The sequence below is a fragment of the Penicillium canescens genome (assembly GCF_028828765.1).
Source record: "Penicillium canescens strain IBT 15451 chromosome Unknown utg000008l_segment0_segment0, whole genome shotgun sequence".
NCBI classification, from domain to species: domain Eukaryota; kingdom Fungi; phylum Ascomycota; class Eurotiomycetes; order Eurotiales; family Aspergillaceae; genus Penicillium; species Penicillium canescens.
In genome coordinates, this window is record NW_026703970.1 from 1,213,660 (window position 1) to 1,237,376 (window position 23,717).

Consider the following 23,717-nt stretch of genomic DNA (forward strand, 5'->3'; position numbering starts at 1 on the left):
TGTCTTCAAATCATTTTACAACCGACCCACCTTTCAATAGTTCTTATTCAGGACTAAGTCATACTTCTACTGAGGCTCCACCTTCACAGAATTCTTACCAAAAGCACAATTGTCTAGAGTCTTGAGACTCAAAATGGGGACGGCCGAGTTCTTTCACCGTCGCGATGGCGGGAAAGCCAGTACAGCTTGCCCGATGCCGTCACATATGACCCCTGGTGCGCAATCCAACTTCAATGGTCTTTCGAACTCAATAAACTAATTTGTCCCAACTAGATGCATCTAGAACCTTTGTCGGTGACTTAACCTTTCACCACTTTAATATGATACTCTCTGGCGCTTGCACGGGTATCACTTGTTTGGTGATCCTCATGATTATGGCTCGGCATGCAATGCACCTAAGTAACCCAAATCAACAAGTTAAGTAAGTGCAATAAGCCTTATCCTGAAGTGACAAAATCATTGGAGATACTGACAGAAGTCAATTCAAGGATCATGAGAATTGCTACATTATTCCCATTATATACGATCTATTCGTTGCTTTCAGTATGCTTTCCCAACGCATATGTCTATCTGGTTGGATGGACAAAATTTTTCCAAGGGGTTGCCCTGTATTGGTTTCTCATGTTGCTCTGCGATTTTGTTGTGCCAAATGACCAACACAGAGCTGAGTTCTTCGTATCTTTGAAAATTCCAAAGATATATGGCAAATCCAAAGCAACAGATGGGCTGTCATGGTTGAAGGTAAGTTATCTGAAATTGATATAATAGCAAGATATTCAACTGATTTTGTATACACGCAGTCTACGTGGCTTTTCGTTCTGCAGTATCCTATTGTTACGTTTATCCTTGCAATAGCCCAAAGCATCACGCAAGCACAGGGAACTTTCTGCCTTCAAGGGAACAAAGTTTATTTTGCTCACTTATGGGTAAGTATATTCAGTTTATTCAAGTTGTTGACAATGTATCTAACACTCTAGACAGATCACAATCATTTCGATTATATCACTTGCTATGGCAATGATAAATATCATGAGGTTCCACAGCAACCTTAAACCTTATATGGAAGGACAAAAGCCAATGATGAAGCTCTTGGCATTTAAGATGGTTGTCGGTCTTGAATTCTTAGAGCAGGTCAGAAAGATTCACAACTTTTAAATCTAAAGAGTAACGAAACCCTAACAAATAACAGATTATATTTATGGTTCTTGACTCTACTGGCACCCTTAAGGCTTCTGCTACCCTGAGCTATGCAGACACCATTATTGGCTTACCTACCCTGATTATCTGTCTGCAGGTGGTTCCGTTTGCATTTTTATTCTACTATGCCTATTCCATCAAGCCCTATACAACATTTAATGTCAATTGTACTAGCAATCCGCAGTACCTTGCTGTCGATGACAGTGAGAACGGCAGCCCCCGCGTTAAGCGATATCAGGGTGGTCCCTTGGGAGTTTATGCTTGGCTCGCATTGTTCAACCCAGGGGAGCTCTTCCGAGACATCAAATCGACATTCAATATGTTCCGTGATTCTAAAACAGAGAAGGTGGAGACCGGAATGAGCCTGGATTCTCGGATGTAAACACCCGCAGGCCACCCGCTACGTGGCTGAATTTATGCTCCAAACATGTCTCCTCTCTCAGTTCCACGATGTGGAATTAGTTGAGAAAGATGACGAGCCAATAGGTGTCGCGGCCATTTGATAAGACGTGGAAGACGCTGCGTATTCACCAGCGACAATAAATGAGGCTGGAAATCAAGAACTTAGCAACAGTCGACACGAATTCCATGGAAAGTTTGCCATGATCCAGCAAGTGTAAGAACAAACGGTGAAACGTATGTGTACCTAAAATCAAGATCTTCATCCCCCTAGGATCGTTCCCGGAGCACTAGGAAATTTATCTTTTCAAGTAGCTCATACGTTGGATACGGCTTATGGATCACATCGTCTATCCTAGCAGTAAAGGACACATAAATCAAATCTTCCTAATAATTTTAGGCCGCAATTTTCTAAGTTTTGCTTGAAATGTGCTTCATTACAGCTCGTCCAATGCTACCTTCAGCTTAATCGACGAACCTCGTTTTCAGACCACACTGTTTCTATTAGATTTAAATCGGGTTAGTGGGTATCTAGGTAGGTCATCACTCAAATACTGTCCACGGGTATCTATCTAGCTATGTAGGTATGTAATATTTCATTCGTTACGTAACCTTGAAATGTGTCTCAATAGCAGTGTTATGTTGCCGAAAGGTAGCCCCAGGGCCTTGAAAGGTACAGGACTATTGCTGAAAGTATAGGATTAGGCCGAATAACGGCTTCTGCCTACCCAGGTAAGTAACCCTCATCAAATGACGCAGTGGGGCTGACCATCCGTGCGAGGCCAGAAGCTAAGCCTTGACATCTCAGTTACTCTATTGAGTAACCGAGCCTAGTGCCTGCACACCCCTCTGGGCAGGAAGCCAACCAATGGCCAGCTTGTCCGCATGTCGATCATCAAGACAAGTTCCACCGAACGAGTGATCTACCCGCTCCGGTTGTACAACACATCTAGAGTCAAGACCGCTTAATCAGCTATCTTCAGCTGCCATCACAACCCAGGAACCACCAAGTTTCTGCTCGACATACTCGGCGAGATTCTTATTATTTGAGGGCAATCACTATGGCTTACGGGAGATCTAGGAATGGAAAGGTCATCAGTCTTCGCATTACGTGCCTATTGGGCGTGGGAATGTCCCGGGACACCTTTGCCGGTGTGCGGCTTAAGTGCGGCTGAGCGGACGGGAAGCCCTGTTTTCCATACCCTGTGGTCGTATGTACTTGTATAACAATAGGAAGGAGCTATATAGAACATTATCACACATCGTCGTTAGTAGTGTGTGGTTTGTTTACGGCCGGAGTCAGGATCTAAGCGAGAAAAGAGTGAGTGCCGCTTTACGTCGCGCGACAGGGGGTGAGCAGGGTGAGTTGGTTCTAGATGAGAAATTGGGTCGGGTCAGAATGACCCCCTTTTCGAGCCGTGGGCCCAAGCCAAAAGCCCAACGCCCGACCCATTTGAGGGTCAGGTCGGGCCGGGTTTCGGGCTTTCCGAGCTTTGCGGAAGTCTACACGTAGAATGGACAACGACCTATAGGAAAGCAATGCTTTGTGGTTGGCATAATTTAAAGAGTACTGATGTAAAGAAATGGAGTCTAATGTTCACAGGATCGAGCCTGTCAACTAGGTAAGATGAAGATTGCCTGCGGGACAATGATAATGAAACTAGAGACCGTGGGGTCATGGAGCACGGTCTCGAAAAACGCTGGGTACTCGTCAATGCTTGCTGAGACCGTCGATGGTGGAGAGAACCTCGATAAGCATTCAATTACACGCTGCCTGGCTGGGACCTCGAGACCAGTTTGAGCCTGGAACGGTCGCACACCACTCACCTCCTGGCAGTCTACACCAAATAAGTAATATGCGTCATATTACTGTGCGGCGTACTCCGTATTTTGAGGCTGAGATTCCCAAAATCACTGGAAACGAACTCTGCCGATGCGTTGGCGTGGCCCAAGTTATGAACCTGCTGTCAACTTGTGTACAGAGCTTATGTATGACTCGTTGGCCTGCCCCGCTAACTACGGGTGATGCTTTGGCGCTGACAGAGCTCATAGCGAACCGCTAATTTCGACCGGCCAAGGGAGGATGAGAACTGTACTATTATTATCTTCAACCCACTCAAATAACCATATCGGACGCTAGGAGTTCAAAAACAAAGGACTAGACAAGCAAAAGTAGCGCCGATCTCCGTTGGGGCCAAACCGAACTGCGAATCAGGTCTCTCAATTTGCGCCACAGAAAGCGTGCCCCAGCATATAACCCTAATCCTATTTAGGAAAGGCAGATGCAGCACCAATCAGCGCGTGTATTTCTAGTCTAATTGCGCCAGGATCTGCGTTTGTACGGTGTACAGCCCCATGTGTAGAGCGATCGGTAGGGCCGCCATCACTCCGTAACCCAAATAGACTTGTTTATGCCAAGAGTTCATGGCCCCATTTCTCAGGGCCATAAGCTATCTTAGACAGGCCCGGGCCCTTTGGCTATAAAGAGGCTGGGCGAAGTCCGCTGCGTCTTGCGACTAACACTTTTCCTCACGTATCAAAGCTTGTGCATTACAACACAACAAGATGAATCTGCGGTTAAGGGAGGAAGGAGGCGGAGAATGCGAGCTAGTGGGAGAGGAAATGGCCACACTGGTGGGCAACGGGGTGAGTAGGCACTGACAAGGGGAATTTTATCTGTACTAAGCGGGGGTAGATTATTGTAGGGTTTGCCGGCCAAGCCCTTTTGTCCCTATGTCTGTCGATATGGGTTTTCTTTCTAACGAAACACGGCAATATGGACATCACGCACCCAGAAGGCTCTGTCGAGCGCGAGGTCGAACGCAAACGCATGGACTTCGTTTCTAAAATTCTAATGGTTGGATCTGATTTCCAGTCGACGCTTGGAATAGCATATTTGGTCACTACGTTTGCACAGGTACGCTGAATATAGGCACAATAATTATATTGTGCTCTATTATCTTGTTAGCTCCGCTGATGCGCCTACTATCCTCTCGCAGGTAACAATCATGGACACATACCACTTGCACCTCGTATTCGACATCGCCAGCTTTGTCGGAGTATCGAATACAGCAGCTCTCGTTTGCTGGAGATACTGCCGCGCTAAAATCGACGAACCAGACATGAAGCTTCATCATGAGCACAATATCCGTATCAGCTGGTTTAATAATCGCTATCGAGCCGTTTACATTTTCGTCGCTTTGTACCTGGCCCTTACCATTCTTCTTGGTATCCGTCTCAATGAATGGGCACCCCATCAGGAACCTGGCCGTTGCTATTATTCGACACTTGTCACAGATCCATCAGACTCACACCCCACCGCGGACAAGTACTATGTGGGGTTCACCAGTGCCTGGCTCATAATTGTTGTCCTTGCGAGCGTTTTTGCTGGAGTTAAAAGAAGACGTACTATTCTGGTGCTGTCATCGCTCCACTACCCCTTGCACCTCTATATGACGATTGCTCTTCGACAGGCAAATCAAGGCAAACTTGAGGGAGAGACAAGTCATGAGAATGAGTGGGACTTTGGTCAGACGACAGCTGTGATGCTTCTAGTGATCACCCTTGTGGAGCTTCTTAAGAAAGGGAAAGAGTACTATGATTTTGAGAGCCATGTGGCTAAGCATGGAGTGCCCCCTAGTGCAAATGACCTTGCAATCCAAAGGGATGAGGAGGCCAATAGGAGCAGCTCTCTCCTTTTCAAGGGTTCTGGAGACAAGAACATGGCCGAGGACAGGCGTTCTGCAATGCAGGAGCACACTTCAAGTTGAAGACCCAGATGCATGTACTACACTGGGAAAACGTTCAGCTCAGAATGAAATGTAGATTCGAGGGCATTTCAAGATAGCCCAGATTCGTCTTCAAAGTATGTAGTGATGTGCTGGGCCAATTATTTAATCAGCCCACGGTTGAGTACAGTGATGTTGCAAAAGTATTTGACCTCCGATACTTCGCCCCTGGACCCACTTTTTAATACTGCCAGGTAGAAACCTCAGGAATTTCAACTCAATTTGATAGCTAGTATGCCAGCCCTCATACTTAATAACATCAGCCACCCTATGTGGCATAGTCTCGGAGAGATGCTTAAATATCTCAATGTCTAGCGTTTCCCATGCTTCTTGCGCAGCATTAAGCAGTAATTCTAGCGCATCTCCGTTATTTGGTAGGTATATAAGCTTAGGGGACGCTTTAATATTTCGGCTTTCAGCAGCGCCTATAGGTTCTTAATAGGATTTAAATCAGGTGAATATGGTGGCCATTCTATGATTTCACATTCAATCTTATTAAGAGCGTCCCGTACGACATACACAGTATGTACCGGCGCATTATCTTGCTAAAAAATAGCATTTTGATCTACTATTAAGCAGCATAGGTAGGACACGCCGATAAAGCTCTTCAATTGTACGCGAAGAGACACCACCGCGGTGAGATAGAGGATCTCCGAATATTGGAATTAGGCCAGAACGACGCGGTAGACCACAAAAAGCAGCCCAAAACATCTACTTAACTTGCTTCCCACGCGCCGGAACCATTTGTACTTGATGGCCCTCTTCGTGATGCTGAAAAAGCTGGTCTTTCGGACGTGTTAAGGTCCATTCTTAACGCTGTCCGATACCACGTTCAACCGTACATTCGTCCCACCAACAGACACGGGCCTAATCCGTAGACGTAAAATGCTGATATCTTCGGGCCCAATTTAGGCGTTTTTCGGCGTGAAAAGGCGTCAAAAAGGGCCGCTCCATTTTCCGCCATTTTCGAAGGTCCATTTCGTGGGTAAGGCGCTAAAATGAGTGGCGTTTGACCTTATGGTCGACCTCTACTAGGAGATCTTTGGTGGGTTTTACTATAGGTCAGAAATGAAGGGGGTTCTCCTGGTGGTCTCTTCTATTATCGCTAGGTTTAGACTGACTGCAATGCATATTGATCAGGGCAATCATTGTTGCGGATTGTGGTATCATCGTCGTTCGATAAGACTGGACTTTTGATTTTGAAGTCTGTGTTAAAGGATGCCATCTTTCATGGAAATAGTAGGGAGAAGCTACATTTAGATTTAACTTATTTTGCTTCATCCACCTCGCAGATTTTGTCAACCCAGGAAATATGTACGGGGTCAGCCGATTTAAACGTCGGTTGTCACAATCAAGCCCATAGACGCCCACGAAGGGAACAAAGAGATGTTGACCGAGTACCTAATCGAAAGACACGGCCCATCTGTGGGAGGTATTTCTACCGTCTTTCTCCGAGAAATTGAGTCATTATCAAAGGGTGAAAACTGCAGTTCTTGATACATGTTAGCATGGTCCAAGTATTCAAAGAACCAGATATATCGCAGGTATCGTGCCATGTTGATTGCATACAACGGCAATTCTTCATTTCAGGATCTTCACAAAATTTCAACATTCCCAAGTAACTTATGGGCTTGTCAGGTAATAGGAAACGCTTAAGATAATGATCATCATAGAAGAGCAAATCGGGAACATAGTTCTCGCAACGCAAAATGTAGAACAAGAAAGGAAAATGCCCAACTCACAGTTCCACATTAACAAACCATTGCACTATAGAATGATCTGCTGCGCTTGTTAGGTAGCATGGCAAATCTGGACGCCAAGGTGAAACGGAGCGCTAAACAATGGCGACGCAAAAGTAGAGCAAGGAGAAAGCAACTCCTGTCGAGCCCGCAATCCAGAGACCTTGGCAACACCACTTCCGCGGAAATATTGCATCTGACTCCCAACCAAGGCTTGGCCGGCATGCCGTCCAACTCTCCGATGCGGGATTCACCCCAATAGTTATGGATAGCTGGCTTGCGAGGGATTGGTGACTCAAACGACGTCAAGCCTTGGGAATTGGACTGTGTCACTCTGGTTCCAGGTGGTGGTGCTCTGCGAGAACTAAGCCTTCGCCAATTCTGTTGCGCAAGTTGCACCAAACATGCTATGTGAGTTAGCACCTGGATTCTCGTTTGCCAGTGCCAGGATATAGGAATGTAGGTATGCTGGGTAATGGTGCGGTGTTCAACATGAAGGGGAGAGAGCAAGTACAGGAGAGGTGGTGGGAAGCAAGGTGGAGCATATTAAGCCATGTAGGAGCCATGGGGGGCTTGGCTTGGACGATCGACTCGATCGTCATGCTTGGCTCATCAGTCGGAGACTAGCGAGGAATAATGTCGGTGAAGGAGATGCCTAGAGGCTGGGTAGATGATATAGAGGGTCCAGCCCTAGACTAGTAGACTAGACTAAGGAGGTGGAATGCCGAGTCTAATAAACAACGAACCTCGACGTTGTATGTTATGTCATGCAAGGGACACGGACCTCGTCAGGTGACAGCGTGTGTTGGGGTTCTCATTATGTAATGGCGCGTGTCTCCCCGCATCATCACGACAAATAGCGTTGGAGGTGCGTTGGGAGTGTAGGGATGCGAGAGTTTTGTTAGGTAACTAGAACTCCCATGTCTGGGGAACTGAGGGCGGATGCATCGGATTTGCAGTGATCGGCTGACCTGGTAATAAGTACCGTAATAAGCAACTTGGGTTGATGCACTTGGAACCTTGGAGAACACCTTGGAGGCGCTAAAAGGTTTCGGATTATGTCATAGAATTGGAGTTGTCTTGACTTTTACAAGCAATAACTTATACGAGTACTGACAATGAACTGAGAGATAATTAATAGGCAATTATCATTCCAGTAAACAGATAGATAGATAGACATCTTCCAATGTTATGTTCAGATGTCAAGTCCGAATCCGGCGAGTCCCATGCTTGCCGCATGCATATAAAAAAAAAAGGAACAAAGCCGCTCTAAAGGTTAAAAAAAGCAATCTACAGGGGTAGCTTGGGGAACTAAAAGCAACTAGATGAATAAGAATGAAGACTAGAAGAGCAGGAATAAAATAAAATAAAATAAAATAACATCCGGACATACGTAGGATCAACAACTCAGATCCGCCACCTCAGTTCCTTCAAGAAAAAGTTTGCCCCATGTGGCTATGATCCCGTGCCTTCTACCTCTGACTCTTCAACTTCTACAAACCTCCAATCTGAAGCCTCTCAAGCCAAACCAACACCGATCGGGAGCTCTGCCGTGCAACAGCGGACCACGGGTTTTCCGTGACTAACAGCTTCGCTTTTTTTCCTCTTCCCCCGCCCCTCGACAAGCCCTAACACCCGTTAATCCACGGTGTTAATATCTGTTTCTAGTGACCGGGCTCACTTTTCTCTTCTTTTTTCTCTGGAATCTGGGGAAGCTTTTTTCCTTCTTAATTTCGGTAGATTTTTTTTTCGTGGTCCACTCCAAGGTCCCGACTAGTCCACTGTAGGGCCCTTTATAGAGGGCCTTACCCTCCCTCACCATGGCTTCCGTTACTTCCCCTTCGCACACCAAGCCCCCCTTCCCACACCTCACTTCTGTTCCTTGTGGTGACCATTACCACTCCCGCGACTCCTCTCCCTCGTCTTGCGGCACCCCCGACGGGTCCAGGTCCAGCAGCCAGCGCCGCACGTCTTTCGGCTCCATCAAAGAGGACGTTGAAGACGGTACGTATAGAGATGTGCGAATTAAGTCCGAAGACTGACGTGATCTCTGGGATTAGGAATTGCGCAATCGTTCGTGGACAGTCACCAACCCCCATCTCCCCGAGAGCCCAAGGCCGAGCGCAAGGTCGAGCGTCCCGGCTTTGAGATGCAACAGGCCCCGGATTTCTGCTGCCCGTGTGGTGGATTCCTGGGGTGGAAGCAAATTCGACTGGGGGGCAAGAGTCTCAGCCGCAGCTACAGTGACCTCCGCGGATTGGGCCAATTGCAGGCAAAGGGCTGGGCATGGGAATCGCATGATCATGATCTTCAGCCACAGCAGCTGGCTCCTCCCAAGGAGCCTGAGGTAGAAGTGCTGCAGACCCCTCCTGGCACTTCACTTCTGGAGAAACTTCCCCCAGAAGTCCTCGGTTAGTTGGGTTGGCCCATATATATTTTTATATACTAATTTGTCTAGATCAAATCATTTCTAATCTGGCACTGGATCTCCCACCCAATGGCTACACACCTCGGAACGTCGATTTGGTCTCATGCCTTCTTACATCGCACACACTGCACGCGGCTACACTCGGCGTGTTGTACAGGAACATGACTTTCCCGCACTCGATCATCTTCTCCAAGGCTCTCAACCATATATCGCAGTACCCAGCTCTCGGCACACTCGTGCGCCGCCTGGACTTTTCACACTTTACTTCCGTCGGATTGGGCCGCACAAATCAGATGAACGCCGAAATCCAAAACTTGACCTCGCGAACCCTCCTGCAATGCTTGGACCTCTTGCCCAACTTGAAGGAATGCTTGCTGCAGGAACACCTCGAAGGTGATCTTAGCGTGGATATCATTCGGAAGTTGTTTATGGGATTGCCGAATTTGCGCGCTGTCGATTTCTGCGGTTGCTCCACTCAATCTTTCTCCGCGGTCTTCCAAGAGGCCCTAGTCGGTGGACCCGCACTGCCCATGACCTTGCCTAACCTGAAACGGCTCTCGCTCCATGAGTGCAGCACTATTCCCACTCCTATGTTTGACCATCTTCTCTCGCGATTGGTCAACTTGACGCACCTTGATCTGACCCACACCCAAGTCAACGAGTCGGCGCTTACCCTCATTCCTGAGACAGCTCGCATCTCCCACCTGAGCTTGTCCCGATGCACCCGCCTTCGCCCTTCGGCCTTGGTGGAGTTCTTGACCACTCACCCATCCGTCAATGAATCTCTTGTGTACTTGAACCTGTTGACTGACCCGACCCGTTTCCGTCTTCTGCAAGAGGAGGATGTCTCGGCACTGCTGCCCAAGCTTCCGGACACTCTCCGCTCTCTCAATCTAGGCGGTGCAAAGGTCACCTCGGATCACGTCCCATTGCTGGTCCCTCTGACCAAGCACCTACACGAGCTGGGTCTGAGCTCAGCCGACCTCTCAGTCCAGGATGTCAACTGCTTCTTCACGCGGTACCAGGACCCCGCAACAGGAAAGGAGAACAACGAGCCCAGCACTCTCTGCTACCTTGATCTCGCCAAGGTGCCACAGATGACCATCGGAGCCATCTTCAACACAAGCACCTGTCTCTTACTCTCGAACCTGAGCTACCCCCTGCAAGTCATTGAGTTCAGTGACAAGATCATTACACCCTTGCGCGAGCGGGCCAAGACCCAGCGCGTCTCCGTTGGATGGACAGTGCGTGACCTCGGCCGACGTGGCTGGTACGTCCGTGACCCAGCTTCTATCCCCGAACAACCCCTCGACGATGGTTCCCGCTACTGGAAGATGGGTGCACGCTGGTGGGGCATGCGCAAGATCCCCATGGCAGTGGGCGACGTCGGCGGCCTCTACGGTCACTACATGTTCAAGAAATGATCTGCAAATGGCTTGAGCGTTCTGTTCTAAAAGCGTGCTCGCTGGATCCTTATTTTTGCCGATACCCTTGGTTTGAATCTTTCTCATTTTTCTCGATTTTGCGTCTCCTATGGGAGGATTGCTTCTGATCATGCCTATCTTCATTGCTTTTTTTTTCATTGCTAATCTATTTTCCTTGCTTTTTGACGATCATGAATGTTGATATCCGGTCTATGCATGGTGGCGCGCAACATGGTTTACGAATTTCGGCATTCTGGCTCCTGGCTTTCGGGTTCGTGCTCTCGGTCGCGTCTATTTGATTTTGCATAGCATCGTGGGATCTCTTCAGCGGTGTCTGGTTTTTTTTATGGCTCATACTGGCTTTGGTGTTGATGTACTTACAATCTGGATTTGATCTCTGCTCATACAGTATTTTTCTTCACTTTTTATCTCTTGGTTAGTATTAGGAGTAAGAGTATGCATCAATCCAAGGTTACAGCGGTTTGACAACCATGCCGAACTGGGCAACAAGTTGCCGTCATCGTTTTACGCGCATATTACTTTGACTCCCCGGAAGAATATAGCCAATAGGGAAGTACAGGTCGAGTAATAGTAAGCTTCGAAATGTCATGATAAAACAAAAACAAGTAGATTGCCATTCGGACGAATAACGACAATTTGGACATGACCGCATAAGCAGACACATTCCCAATAAGGGCATCTAATAGAACAGAATCTATTGCACAATGAGAAAATGCCCCTCCCTAAAAAAAAATCCATCAAATAATCAATAGATTACTTAGGGCATCAACCCACAGGTGACGCTTGGCACATGTCATGTGATGAATCCAGAAGAGCCGCATTCTCATCCATCACTTTCACCTCGACAACCCTCCCAGTCACGAAGGCCCTAGACCTTGCTCACCTCACCCTTCACCCTTGGGGAGATTTTCTCTCATCCCGATGGGTGGTTCCAGTGTCACCTCGCAGGACAGTGGAAGCTGTCAACACACGCGACGATGGCACCTCCGAGCGGAGCGGCCGCGTATAAGAAGACAGACGGCTCCTTGACCATTTCCGCTGACGAGCAGTCTGTGTCATGGACTCCTGCTGCAGCGGGTGCTGCTGCGCCGATAACTATCTATGTGGCCAATATTTCCAGTGAGTTGATTTGGATTAGGATTGCTTTGTCTTTGTCGATTTTGCCTTTCGCTAACCGCAGGATGTGCCATCCAGATTTACAACAAACACCAGCTTCCAAACCGAAAGTCATGCTGAAGATCTTTGCCCGAGCTCCTGATTCTCCTCCTGATAGTACACCCGAGGCATATGTTTTCCAGTTTACGGGTGGAGTAGATGCCCGCCCGCAGGCTGATGCTATCAAAGAAACACTCAGTGCCCGGATTAACACGTTACGATCGCAAACACCCTCGCAGACACCGGCGCCGGGTGGAAGTGGGAGCGGTGAGGGCGTGTCGGCAGCGATGGCAATTGCGAATGCCGTCACATCTGCGGGGACATCAAAGAACCCACTAGACGATGAGAGCAAGCTTCGAACCGATGGCGAGCTGCAGCAGTCATTACTGAAAGCAGATTCGAATCTCCGCCGGATGTTCACCGAGGGATTAAATACAAAACCTGATGCGTTAACGTCTGGTCAGTTCATGTCACAGTTCTGGTCGACGCGGCTGCATTTGCTGCGTGCGCATGCCATTGAGCAGAGCCAGATGCGCGGCTCGTATAATGTGCTTTCATCGCTGAAGCCGCGCGTTGAGGGGGATAATGTTACTCGGATGAATATCAGCAAAGAGCAGATTGCGCTTATCTTTTCGCAGCATCCCCTGGTTAAGCGTGTTTATGATGAGATTGTGCCGAAGCTCAACGAGCAGCAGTTTTGGTCGCGGTTTTTCCAGAGTCGGCTTTTTAAGAAGCTTCGGGGAGAGCGAATCTCTGATGCTGATGCTACTGATGCTATTCTGGATAAATATCTTCGGACGGATGACGCTGCTCGGCCAGGTCGTGATGGTAATGTCCATCACTTTTTGGATCTTGCTGGTAATGAAGGCAATCATAGCCAGCGGCGTGGCAATCGACCGGATCTTGATATGAGACCTTCTGGTGTCGATAAAGTGCCTATCATTCGGACGTTGAATAGCTTGAGTGAGAAGATCATGGCTAATGTGGCACCATCCGATGGTGATATGAGTGCGCCCATTGGTTTGAATGAGGAGGCGTGGAAGAATCTCCAGTTGCAGGATCTCCGTGGAGATGAAGAGCAGAGCCGGATCACATTGAATATTCGCGACCAGAGTCGGTTCTTCTCCAGTACACAGGAAGAAGACAAGAGCAAGCAGTTTGCCCAACAAGACCCGGACCAGCTTTTACAGACTCTTCGTGCAGAGATCGCTCAGGATCTCCCGCCACAAGGAAACACGCAACTGCGCCTACTGGTCGATCCCGGCGATGACGAGGACGAGGAAATGGAGGATGCACCCGCCAGCCGGCGGCCGGTAGGCTCTTCCGCCGCTCTACACGACTCCTTCGCCCAGATCCTGGAAGCAGTGCGCGACCGACGTGCCCAGCTAAACGAACAATCAACCTCAGAGACCCATGGCCTCTCAATAGCCCTCTTCGACCGATTAACCCTAACACACGCCACAACCACAGAATTCCTGCACCAATTCTGGCAAGCATACTTATCAGGCAATCCCGACCGCGCAGGGGAAGTTGCATCACTAGCCGAGTCTCTTCAGCGAGCATCAGAACGAATCAAAGCTGTTGCGAATGACGCAGAAGCCGATCGCAAGGTCGAGGTTGACCGGCTAAAGCAGCACGCACGCGACATGTTCGAGCGTACTCAGCGCAAGATCCGGCCTAGGCTTGATGACGTGGGTGGTGGTCAGAAGGTCGTCAATCAGCTCCTCGGGCCTACACTCCATGCACTAGATGTCGCTTTGAATCGATACCAGGCGGAATTGGCTGAGCAGAATAAAGAGGCGGCTGCGATGGCTGTGTAGAGATGAGATGAGATGCAAAAAGATTATTGGCGTTTTGCTGGGCATTGGTTGTATACTATAATATCTTGAAGATCTTTCTATACAAATGCGAACAGAGAAGCATATCAAAAGCAGAGCTTTAGATTGTAGTACTCAGGTGCTAAAAAAATAGACTAAAATCTCGGCATGCCGAGGTACCCCAGACTTCGGGTCCATCCACTTCTAGCCAACTGTCCCCTCAACTTCATCTACTCACCTTCACCTCCACCGCCACCACAACTACCACCACCACTACCACCCACCCCGAATGAAACAACCATACACCCCATAACCACCCCCACCCTGAGCCCATTTCCAGCCCTCACCAAAAGGGCTCAAAACCCAAAATGCTCACCTCCGGCCTAACAAACACACCCCTAACAAAATTCCTCCTAATCTACACAATCGCCTCCTCAATCGCCCTCTCCCTCTTCGACATAAAACACCTCGTGACAATCTTCGTCTCGCCCCATTTCTGGCCCTACGCCCAATTCTGGCGCGCGGCAGTATGGCACCTTGTCGGCTTTGCCAATTCCACTGAGGCGCTCTTTGCTTCTATGCTTGTTTATCATTTGAGGGTTGTTGAGCGTGCGTGGGGGAGGAGGAAGATGGCGGTTAGTTTTCCGTCACCCCACCCTCTAGAATCCAGCATGGATGGAGGTATTCGATTGAGAATTTGCCGGTTACTAATTCAAGACGCTTTATAGACCTTCCTCCTAACAACCCTCCCATACACAACTCTCCTCCCACCCCTCCTCCTCTCCTTCCTTCTCCGCCCTCTCTCACTCAATAACCTCAATTACCTACCATCCGGCCCGACGGCTCTGATCTTCGCCCTGTTGGCGCAGTATCATGCGAGTATCCCGCATACATATCGCTATCGGATTGGGACGACGACGACTTCTCCTGCTGTCGCCGCCACCACCACCACCACAGAAACAGACAACAATGAAACACAGACCGCAGATAACCAGCCCAAACCCCCAAAACCAAGCCTGACTCTCCTCCTCTCCGACAAATCAACAACCTACATCGTCGCCGCTCAACTCGCCCTCTCCCAATTTCCTGCTATGCTGCTGCCAGCTGCGCTAGGGTGGATTGTTGGATTTGCTTGGCGTGCCGAGATCTTACCTGGTCTTTCGCCTGCTGCGAATGGGTTTCGGGTTCCTGCTTGGGTTGTTGGGGAGAGGGAGCGGAGGGGTACTGCTGGTGCTGGTGGGGAGAGGGAGAGGTATGAGGATTTGAGGAGGAGGCTGGAGGGGGAGGCTGCTGCTTCCGCTGAGGCTTCGGGGTTGGATGGAGGTGGAGGTGGACATGGTGTTGATAGGCGGAATGAGACTGCTGCTGTTGTTGATCGGTTGAGAGGGGATTGGTAGATTTGGTTGCATTTTGGTTGCGATTTGTGCTAGGGGATAAGGTAATTTACATTTCTACTTATACATTCGTGTTTATGGTTATCGTCTATGCTATCTGGTATAGCTTGTATGGCAGATAATTGGCCCGGTCTCCGTAGTCGTTCCAAGCAAGTTTACTAGGTATGCACTATCCATGCTATGCTGGTGTATTGGATATCAGGTAGGGTTGAGGTTGAAGTGGCCGCCTCTAAAAGATGAACCATGACACCGCTAGAACAAGAGAAGCCCATGTAAGACAGCAAAAAGGTAGAACACCACATAAACACCATATCAGTCATATCTAATGCAAGGCTTTGCCCCGGAAGAACCATGGCCATAACCATCACCATCACCATCAGCGGCCATTGCGGCTCCGTCGCATATTTTCCTTGCACTCATTGCAATACCATTTAACTGCAAAACGATTAGCATCACCCATTCCAAAAATAAACCAAGAGAAGCAATAAACATACCATTCTTCCCAGGTGGTTTCGTCAAGCCCACACAAGACAAATGGAACCATTCGCGCGGGCAGGCGTCGTTATCACAAGCGACCATCTCACCGAAACTGATCTCGTTACAGTAACAGTACCGCGGCTCGCCCTCTTCGTCTTCGTCGTCGCCTTCGTGTAGGGACTCGTCGTCCGAGGGTATGGCGGGTGGTGGGATAGGTTTCTTCTGTGTGCGCTTTGTCGAGGCAGGGTCTTGGCTTCGTGTTGGTCGTGCGCGTTGCTGGGTTGGTTCAAATGTCGAGAGGACTGGTGTTGAGGTTTTGGATGTGCGTTTGCTTGCTTCGTTTTCGCCCGAGTCGGCTTTGCCGTCCAGGTCTTCGCGTTTGGATCCGGTTGGTACTGATGTTCGTGCGCTGGAGTCTTCGTAGTCGCGATGGAGGTCTGCGACGAGTTCGTTTTTGATTGTGCCGTCGCGGGGTATCGATCTTGAATCGGTGGTTTTGTCTGTGGAGGAATGGAGTTAGTGGGTAGGCTTGAGGGGGAGGTGAGATATGATGACGCACTGTTGTTTGGCTGGCCAATGCGGTTTGAGGCCGAGGACGACGGCCGCTGTCGTGCGTTGCTTGTTGATCCGGCATTTTGCTGAGTCCGTGAAGATTGTGGCCTCGACGTAGGACCTGGGCTGGCTGCCGCCCGCGGGGCATTGAAAGTTCCAATCAATGGCGATGGGGCCAAGACAGGCGATCCAGCATTTGATGCATTGGCCCTGGAATAGCGTTAGTTTATTGCATTGTAGGGTATGGTAGGGCAGAACATACTTCTTGCGCGCAGCAGCAGTCGGATTCGGTGCGCGAGACCGCTTCTTCTCCGCGGGGTCCTTGTTTGCAGCCCTCTGGCTCTGAGCACCGCTAGCAGACCGTTCCATTGGGATACTCGTGTCTACAGGGAGTGCTGAGCGTTCCACCTTCCGACGCTTGGGTGCAGCGCTCGGATCAGCTGTGTTATCTCCGCCACGAGACTTCCCATTATTGGTCTTGCGAGCACCGGAGCTCCGTGATTCCTCATAGTCTGCATCAACATGCGCACGACGTTGCTTCCGCGCTAATACAGCTTCGCGTCGAGCCTCGCTGCGGCTAGCGGCTTCAGCTTCGTGAAGTACGTGTGATAGATCTTGTCTGTGGTTGACTGCTTCGCGGCGGGGGCGCTCGTTGGTGGCTGCCTTCGCGGCGGTCTTGTTGGAGTAGGCCCAGTGGGTCAGACTGCCCAGGCGAGCTTCTTCGCTGATCTCGCCTGCAATGTATGGGAATACGGTATCCAGCCGGACGACTTGGCGGTCCAATTCCTCGTTCGCGTTCGAAATGACGTGGTTCTTCTCGTCGGCGGTCATCATTAGGTCGGAGAGACTCTGCCGTACGCGATCAAAGAGAAGCCGGCGACTTTTGCTTTCGGACGATTCGGGTGTTTGAGAGAGATCCTGGCGCAAACATTAAACCAAATCTCCACGTAGATAAAGCAGATTGAAGAGTCGACTTACCTGGGGCAATACATCCTCACGAACCACACCCCCGACGATAGGCGCGGGATGAGGAGGGTGAGCCACCGGCTGCGACTCGCAAGAATGTTCAAGCAACTGGAGCAAATTTTCCTCGAGAGCCCATGCCTTCGCATCAACCTCCTTTAGTAAAGAGTTGTGGCGTCGAAACTCGCGAGGAAGCGCAGTGATAGCGTCTGTAAAATGCGTGAGAGCAGGGTAGAAGCCGTGCGGAACAGGGGTCGTGGAAGGAATTTCAGCAGTCGAGCCTCGGCCGAACGCGAAAGAGGATCGTCCGATGGTTTTGGAGGTTCGAGACGGGTTTGTTCGTGTCTGACGGGCTGACTGGCGTATTCCCTGGCCCTGGGGGTTCATGGCTGACGATGAGACGGCGGACATTGTGAATGGGAGAGTCGGGACTGGGAGCTGCGCCGTTGGGAGGGTTCGGGGGCTCTAACCCAATTTTAGGGCAGAATGGGACGATGTGGACAATCAATGGTAATCAGCGATGACCTATGAGCATTTACAAGAGCTAACACCTCATGTAACACGCGGAGGGCATCGATGCAGGAGAACTGCCTCTGGGAAGTTTGAGTGCGGAGAAGAGCAATCGGATCAGGTGAGATGCAGCCTGTGGGATCAGGCACCACTTTGCTGAATCATCAGTACACATGGGTGACATCATTTCAGGCACGAAGTATACCGCAGGCAACTCAAGTGAAATGGATATTAGTAGAGCCTCGGGTATGTGACCACTTAATTATATTCCAGGAGACTCTCGGACATAAACCCGTTGGGATGAAATGCTACTGTCTTACAGTACGTCTCGAAACTGGTGTCACCACGTACACTCTTCAATTGTTTCTGGAACCCTACAACCACGGTGATAGTGCGAAAGACTATAGTAGGACCCATTACGCAGAGGATGGATGTGGGCAAAACACGTTCCTAAAATCCATGTCTCCTTCCTATATGAGAGCCGATGGGAGAGCGGCAAGTATGCAGATAAATACTCCAACAAGGAGATATTTGGAATTGAAATTTTCCAGCACTTGAATCATAAGACATACGATACGGTCAGGCCTGTAGCTCCCATGGGAAGAAAAAGAAGAGCTGTTTCGCCCGGACTGAATTTGTTTATCTCCTAGGAACTGAGAGTTGCGTAGTAAAGAGTTCCCTGATAGCTGCCAAACGCAGCTATGAAATATGAGCAAATTGGACGAAGGAACTGATGAAGATGACTTACAGAGTTCACTGAGCCAAGGCACTGCCATTTTCGGCAGCTCCCAAAAAAATTAGTGGTATTATTGGATTCGAGGGCCTCGCTTCTCGTCAAAGCAATCCGCGAAAAAAGCAAATACTTAGAACAAGTAGACAGATGATAAATGCTGAACTCTAGTCGAGTAGCCCGCCTCTGCTGATGACGAAGGTGAGTAGTACCGAGCCGGACATTGAAATGGCGGCCCCAGAGCAGTCTAGTTGGGCTGATTAGGGCAATGCACGCTTACTGTCCGGGGAAGTGACACAGCCAAGCAAGACTATCATGCCAGTGACAGATGCAGGAATGTAGAAGACATATCTCCAACTCAGAGGCTGCCGTCAAAAAGTCCCCTGTGATCAGGTCAAGTGAGAATTCAATCCCAACAGAGGCCCCAAAGAGGGTCACAGCGATTAGACTGTTTTTCTCGACTAAGAAATCGGTGATAATACCGAGCGCAGAAGAACTGCATACGCGCCAGCCAGCTACGATTTTATATTGCTACCGACTAAGGTCCCGCTAGTTACCGCTAGGGAATAGAGATAACGAGCACTATATACTAGCACAGCCACTAGGTTCTTCGGAGGACTAGCATTCAGCCTCTCTCTTATCACATAACGTACGTCTACCTACGCACTATACTGTAGGCTTGAGAACAGGGTGGGAGTCTAAATGCGAAATCAATCCTACAAAAAACGAGCAGGGCTCCGCGTAAACCAACTAGTGCCTTTATTTTACATATAACTTGGATTCTAGGGATAGACGGGGATCCCTTGTGAGAAACCAAGAGTGGCCCGATACAGCAAATCCAAGACACGGCGTATACACCATCGAGAAAACAAAGTAAATCGATACAATAATAAAAAGATAAGGTGGTACAAAGTAAACAGACGCTAGCTCCTATAAGGACCGATGAGATAGGAAACCAAACTCAACACAGGTGACAGTGTCCGAACACTTTCAACTTTCTAGAGTTCAAACTAGATCGCAAAGAAGGGAAAGGCGTTTACTCGCCCTTCAGGTGATCCTGATGAATGGAGAAAGCATCCCCCAGGAAGTCCTCCTCCTCCTTCAAGTGAACGGCCTTGAGACCGGTGGCGACGGAGGCGGAACCAGTGCGTCCAGCGTACAGGACGTGGCGGCGGTTGTGGTGCTGGGTGGCGTTGAGCAGGCTCTCGATACGGGGCTGGGCGTAGGACCAGGCACCTGCATTGAGGGGCTCCTCTTGACACCAGACGATGTCCTTGGCGTTGGGGTAGCTGTCAAGGTTCTCCTTCAGCTGAGCCCAGGGGAAGGGATGCAGCTGCTCAACACGGGTGATAGCAGTGTTGCGGATACCGTTGGCCTCACGGTGCTTGAGAAGAGCAGCGTAGACCTGGCCAGAGCAAAGAATAACGCGCTCGATCTTCTCGGGCTCGTCAACGGAGGTACCGTGGCCCTCTTCGGGAATGATCCACTGGAAGTGAGAGTCACCGGTCAGGGCCTCAATGTCGGAACGGGCAATGGGGTGACGCAGCAGAGCCTTGGAGAAGAAGATGACCAGAGGCTTACGGAACTGGCGGTGGATCTGGCGACGGAGGATGTGGAACAGGTTGGCAGGAGTGGTCATGTTGACAATCTGCATGTTGCAGTCCTGGTGTTGGCGGTCGAGCTTGTCAGCTGAAGGGAAGACGCGGGGCTCTTCGTTGCAAAGCTGCAACCAGCGCTCCATACGACCGGAAGAGTGCTCAGGACCCTGGCCATCGTAACCGTGAGGCAGGGAGACAACCAGGCCGGAACGCTGCAGCCACTTGGTCTCACCGGAGGCGATAAACTGATCAATAATACACTGAGCGTTGTTGGCAAAGTCACCGAACTGAGCCTCCCACATCACAAGGGCATTGGGGGAGGTGAGAGAGTAACCGTACTCGAAACCGAGACTAGACAAAAGGTCAGCAACTATCCCATTAGAAGTACTGCACAATTTTAAAACTTACACGCCGAACTCGCTGAGAGAGGAGTTGGAGATGACGAAGCTACCCTGCTTGTCACTGATGTTCTGCAGGGGAGTGTAGGTGCCCTCGGCATCCTGGTCGTGCAGGACGGCGTGACGCTGAGAGAAGGTACCACGCTCAACATCCTGACCGGAAACACGGACGTGGTAGCCCTCGTCGACAAGCGAACCGAAGGCAAGAGCCTCAGCAGTAGCCCAGTCGATGTTCTTGCCCTCATCGACGGTCTTCTTGCGGTTGCTCAAGATACGCTTGAGGTTGCGGTGGAGGGTGAAGCCCTCAGGGACACCGCTGCCGCTGACCTTGTCAGCGATATGAGCAAGAGTCTTCTGGTTAACAGCGGTAGGCAGGTGAGGCAGGACCTCGGTAGCCAGCTCCTTGGGAGTCTTGAAGTTGTTCCACGCGGAAGTCAGCCACTCCTTGCTGGTGGGCTGGTAGTCCTTGCTGCGATCGAAGCTGTCGCCGAGCATGCCCCAGACCCACTTCTTGTGCTCGTCGATGTCCTCCTTGGTGAAGCTGCCCTCAGCAATGAGCTTCTCAATGTACTTGTCAAGCTGAGCCTTCTGCTCGGCAATGCGCTTGTACATCAGAGGCTGGGTGAACGAGGGCTGGTCAGTCTCGTTGTGACCCTGCTTACGGTAGCAGACCATGTCAATGACAACATCGCGCTTGAACTCGGCACGCCAGTCAGCAGCGACCTGGCAGACGTAGTTGACAGCCTCGACATCGTCGGCGTTCACGTGGAAGACGGGAGCATCGATGGACTTGGCGATGTCCGAACAGTAGGGGGTGGAACGAGAGTAACGAGGATCAGTGGTGAAACCGATCTGGTTGTTCACGACAAGGTGGATGGTACCACCAGTGGAGTAAGCGGGAAGAGAGTGGAATCCCATGGTCTCGTAGACAACGCCCTGGCCAGCAAAGGCAGCATCACCGTGGAGCAGAACTCCCATGGCGGAGTCGTAGTTGGTCTCATCGTTGTTGTAGTGCTGGATGGCACGGGTCTTGCCGAGCACAACGGGGTCCTCAGCCTCTAGATGGGAGGGGTTGGCAACCAGAGACAGCTGCACCCGCTTACCGGAGGGAGTGGGACGCTCGAAGTTCATACCCAAGTGGTACTTGACATCACCAGAACCCTCATCGGAAGGCTCAGTGGAGCCAGCGAACTCACTGAAGATTGACTCGTTGGGCTTGCGGACAACGTTGGACAGGACGTTGAGACGTCCACGGTGAGGCATACCGATGACAATGTCCTTGATGCCGTAGTCGACACTGCGATCGATCAGCGCCTTCATACCAGGGACCAGGGTCTCACAACCCTCAAGGCCGAAACGCTTGTCGTTGGGGAACTTGGTGGCAAGGAAGGCCTCGAAGCTGGAACTCCAGATCAGACGGTCAAGGATGCGGCGCTTGTCGTCAACGGAGTAGTTGTAAGGCTGAGGGATCTCGAAGCGGTCGCGAATCCACTCGCAGGGCTTGCGGTCAGGAATGTGAATGTATTCAACACCGTAAGAACCGCAGTAGATCTTTTCGCAAGCGTCAATGATCTCGCGCAGAGTCATCTTCTTGCGGCCGTCGGTGGCGAAACGGGGCAGGATACCGGGTCCAAGAGCAAACTCCTGGTCCAGGTCACGCTCGGTGAAACCATAGTGATCAAGCTCGAGCTCCTTCGGCTTGTCGTAGCCAAAGGCCTCGGCCTCTCCGCGGATACCGAGAGGGTCGATCTTAGCCTTGTGGTGCCCACGGGCCTGGTAAGCGCGCACCAACAACTGAACCTTCAAGTGATTTGTCACGTCAACGCCAGCAGAGAGACCCTCACCGGGCATATCTTGAGGGACACCTCCGGTAGGGGTAGGGACGAGGGTGGGAGGAGGAGTGAACGCCTGAGAGATAGGCATGTTACCCTCTTCCATGTTCTTGAAATAGGTCTGCCACGAGATGTGAACACTGGAAGGGTCGTTCTTCCATGCCAGGTACATTTCATCGACATAGTTGGCGGTGTTGCCAGAGAGGAAGGAATCGTTGGGGTCCTATCCGCGTAAGAGCAAAATTGCACCGTCTCGTTAGTTGAATGTCCCATTTCTCGAATTCCTCGAATCGGGGACCATTGTCGAATCGCGAGCGATCGTCACGGTTATTGTTGCTTACCACTCCCTGAGTTGTACTTTCCGCGGGGGCGGCATAGTATCTGGCACCGTTGAAAGCACGGTTGACAACAGCGAGAGGGCGACGGGCGCTCATGCTGAAGCCGGAGCTTTTTGATGCACTGCGAGCGCTCGAGGCGAGGTGGAAGGAGCGCCGGCATGCTGGGGAGGTCGCACCACGCAGCATACCGCTGTGGGTGGCCTTCAAAGCAGAGTTTCTAAACATTGCGGGATTTTCGTGGATCGAGGGATCCGATGACGTTCGAAGAATCGAGAAGAGGAAAGGAGATTAAGACTGGAGATTGAGACCCTGTAAGTCAAATTAGACGTCTAAGTGAGACGCGCTATAGATAATAGTGTCAGCCGATACAACTGCCAGGGTGTTTGACCTCTGCCGAGGAAACCGGAATACGGAGGAAAGGATGAACCAGTACACGTACAAATTAACACAACAGGTGTCGACTAGTATTGCCGTAGCACCTGTAAGCAATCGGAACTCATCAGAGAGCAAAAACTCTCTAATTGGGAAAATATAGAGGGGAGAATGACGATGCGAAAGAAGCAGAAAGTCACAGAGAAGAGAGACAGCTGCCGAGAATGACGGTTCTCACGGCAGGGTGAGGCTGGTGCGTCTTAGTCAGCCCGAGCCAGCCGATGAGACGCCCCTGCGCCACAGTTCCCGGCTAAGGTGTCTCGGGTTGCGGGTGTTTTCGGCCCAATCGCACTACGAGGCATTTCTATTACACATTACACAACAGAGTACCATACCTAGTTATCCATCTGAGACGCTACAATAGAATGACATGGTGAATATATCGTTGTTATTCCTTTATGTACTATCGAGGTGATTAAATCCAGTAATAGGGACAGTGGAACTAAACAGCTAGTCTAACTATAGGCTGTTAGATCCTAAGATATGTAGCTCGTAAGCAAGTCTTGACGACGTGTGCGGTGGATT

At 50.2% G+C, this 23,717-nt stretch overlaps 7 protein-coding genes across 7 annotated transcripts; 5 read left to right on the forward strand and 2 right to left on the reverse strand.

Moving 5' to 3' along the window:
* Positions 1-621: 621 nt before the first annotated feature.
* On the forward strand, positions 622-1,155 carry N7446_011324 (uncharacterized protein; the record flags this gene model as incomplete). The annotated part of the gene is made up of 3 exons (XM_058520066.1): positions 622-741; positions 856-926; positions 978-1,155. 3 exons carry the CDS (start codon positions 622-624, stop codon positions 1,153-1,155), a joined length of 369 nt encoding a protein of 122 aa, XP_058367590.1.
* Positions 1,156-4,372: 3,217 nt separating this feature from the next.
* N7446_011325 (uncharacterized protein) lies at positions 4,373-5,366 on the forward strand (the record flags this gene model as incomplete). The annotated part of the gene is made up of 2 exons (XM_058520067.1): positions 4,373-4,513; positions 4,596-5,366. The coding sequence occupies 2 exons, from the start codon at positions 4,373-4,375 to the stop codon at positions 5,364-5,366; spliced, it is 912 nt and encodes a 303-aa protein (XP_058367591.1).
* A 3,498-nt stretch (positions 5,367-8,864) lies between these two features.
* N7446_011326 (Leucine Rich Repeat domain protein) lies at positions 8,865-11,375 on the forward strand. Its single transcript, XM_058520068.1, has 3 exons — positions 8,865-9,127; positions 9,184-9,534; positions 9,582-11,375. Exons 1-3 carry the CDS (start codon positions 8,944-8,946, stop codon positions 10,973-10,975), a joined length of 1,929 nt encoding a protein of 642 aa, XP_058367592.1. The 5' UTR covers positions 8,865-8,943; the 3' UTR covers positions 10,976-11,375.
* Positions 11,376-11,973: 598 nt separating this feature from the next.
* N7446_011327 (TFIIH subunit TFB1 family protein) lies at positions 11,974-13,971 on the forward strand (the record flags this gene model as incomplete). Its single annotated transcript, XM_058520069.1, has 1 exon — positions 11,974-13,971. One exon carries the CDS (start codon positions 11,974-11,976, stop codon positions 13,969-13,971), a length of 1,998 nt encoding a protein of 665 aa, XP_058367593.1.
* Positions 13,972-14,223: 252 nt separating this feature from the next.
* dscB lies at positions 14,224-15,365 on the forward strand (the record flags this gene model as incomplete). Its single annotated transcript, XM_058520070.1, has 2 exons — positions 14,224-14,603; positions 14,697-15,365. Exons 1-2 carry the CDS (start codon positions 14,337-14,339, stop codon positions 15,363-15,365), a joined length of 936 nt encoding a protein of 311 aa, XP_058367594.1. The 5' UTR covers positions 14,224-14,336.
* A 373-nt stretch (positions 15,366-15,738) lies between these two features.
* N7446_011329 (putative PHD finger domain protein (Ing1)) lies at positions 15,739-17,765 on the reverse strand (the record flags this gene model as incomplete). The annotated part of the gene is made up of 5 exons (XM_058520071.1): positions 15,739-15,797; positions 15,857-16,339; positions 16,399-16,601; positions 16,654-17,309; positions 17,370-17,765. The coding sequence occupies 5 exons, from the start codon at positions 17,763-17,765 to the stop codon at positions 15,739-15,741; spliced, it is 1,797 nt and encodes a 598-aa protein (XP_058367595.1).
* A 1,865-nt stretch (positions 17,766-19,630) lies between these two features.
* Positions 19,631-22,985, reverse strand: kgd1 (alpha-ketoglutarate dehydrogenase KGD1; the record flags this gene model as incomplete). The annotated part of the gene is made up of 3 exons (XM_058520072.1): positions 19,631-20,543; positions 20,601-22,645; positions 22,764-22,985. 3 exons carry the CDS (start codon positions 22,983-22,985, stop codon positions 19,631-19,633), a joined length of 3,180 nt encoding a protein of 1,059 aa, XP_058367596.1.
* Between the last annotated feature and the right edge of the window lie 732 nt (positions 22,986-23,717).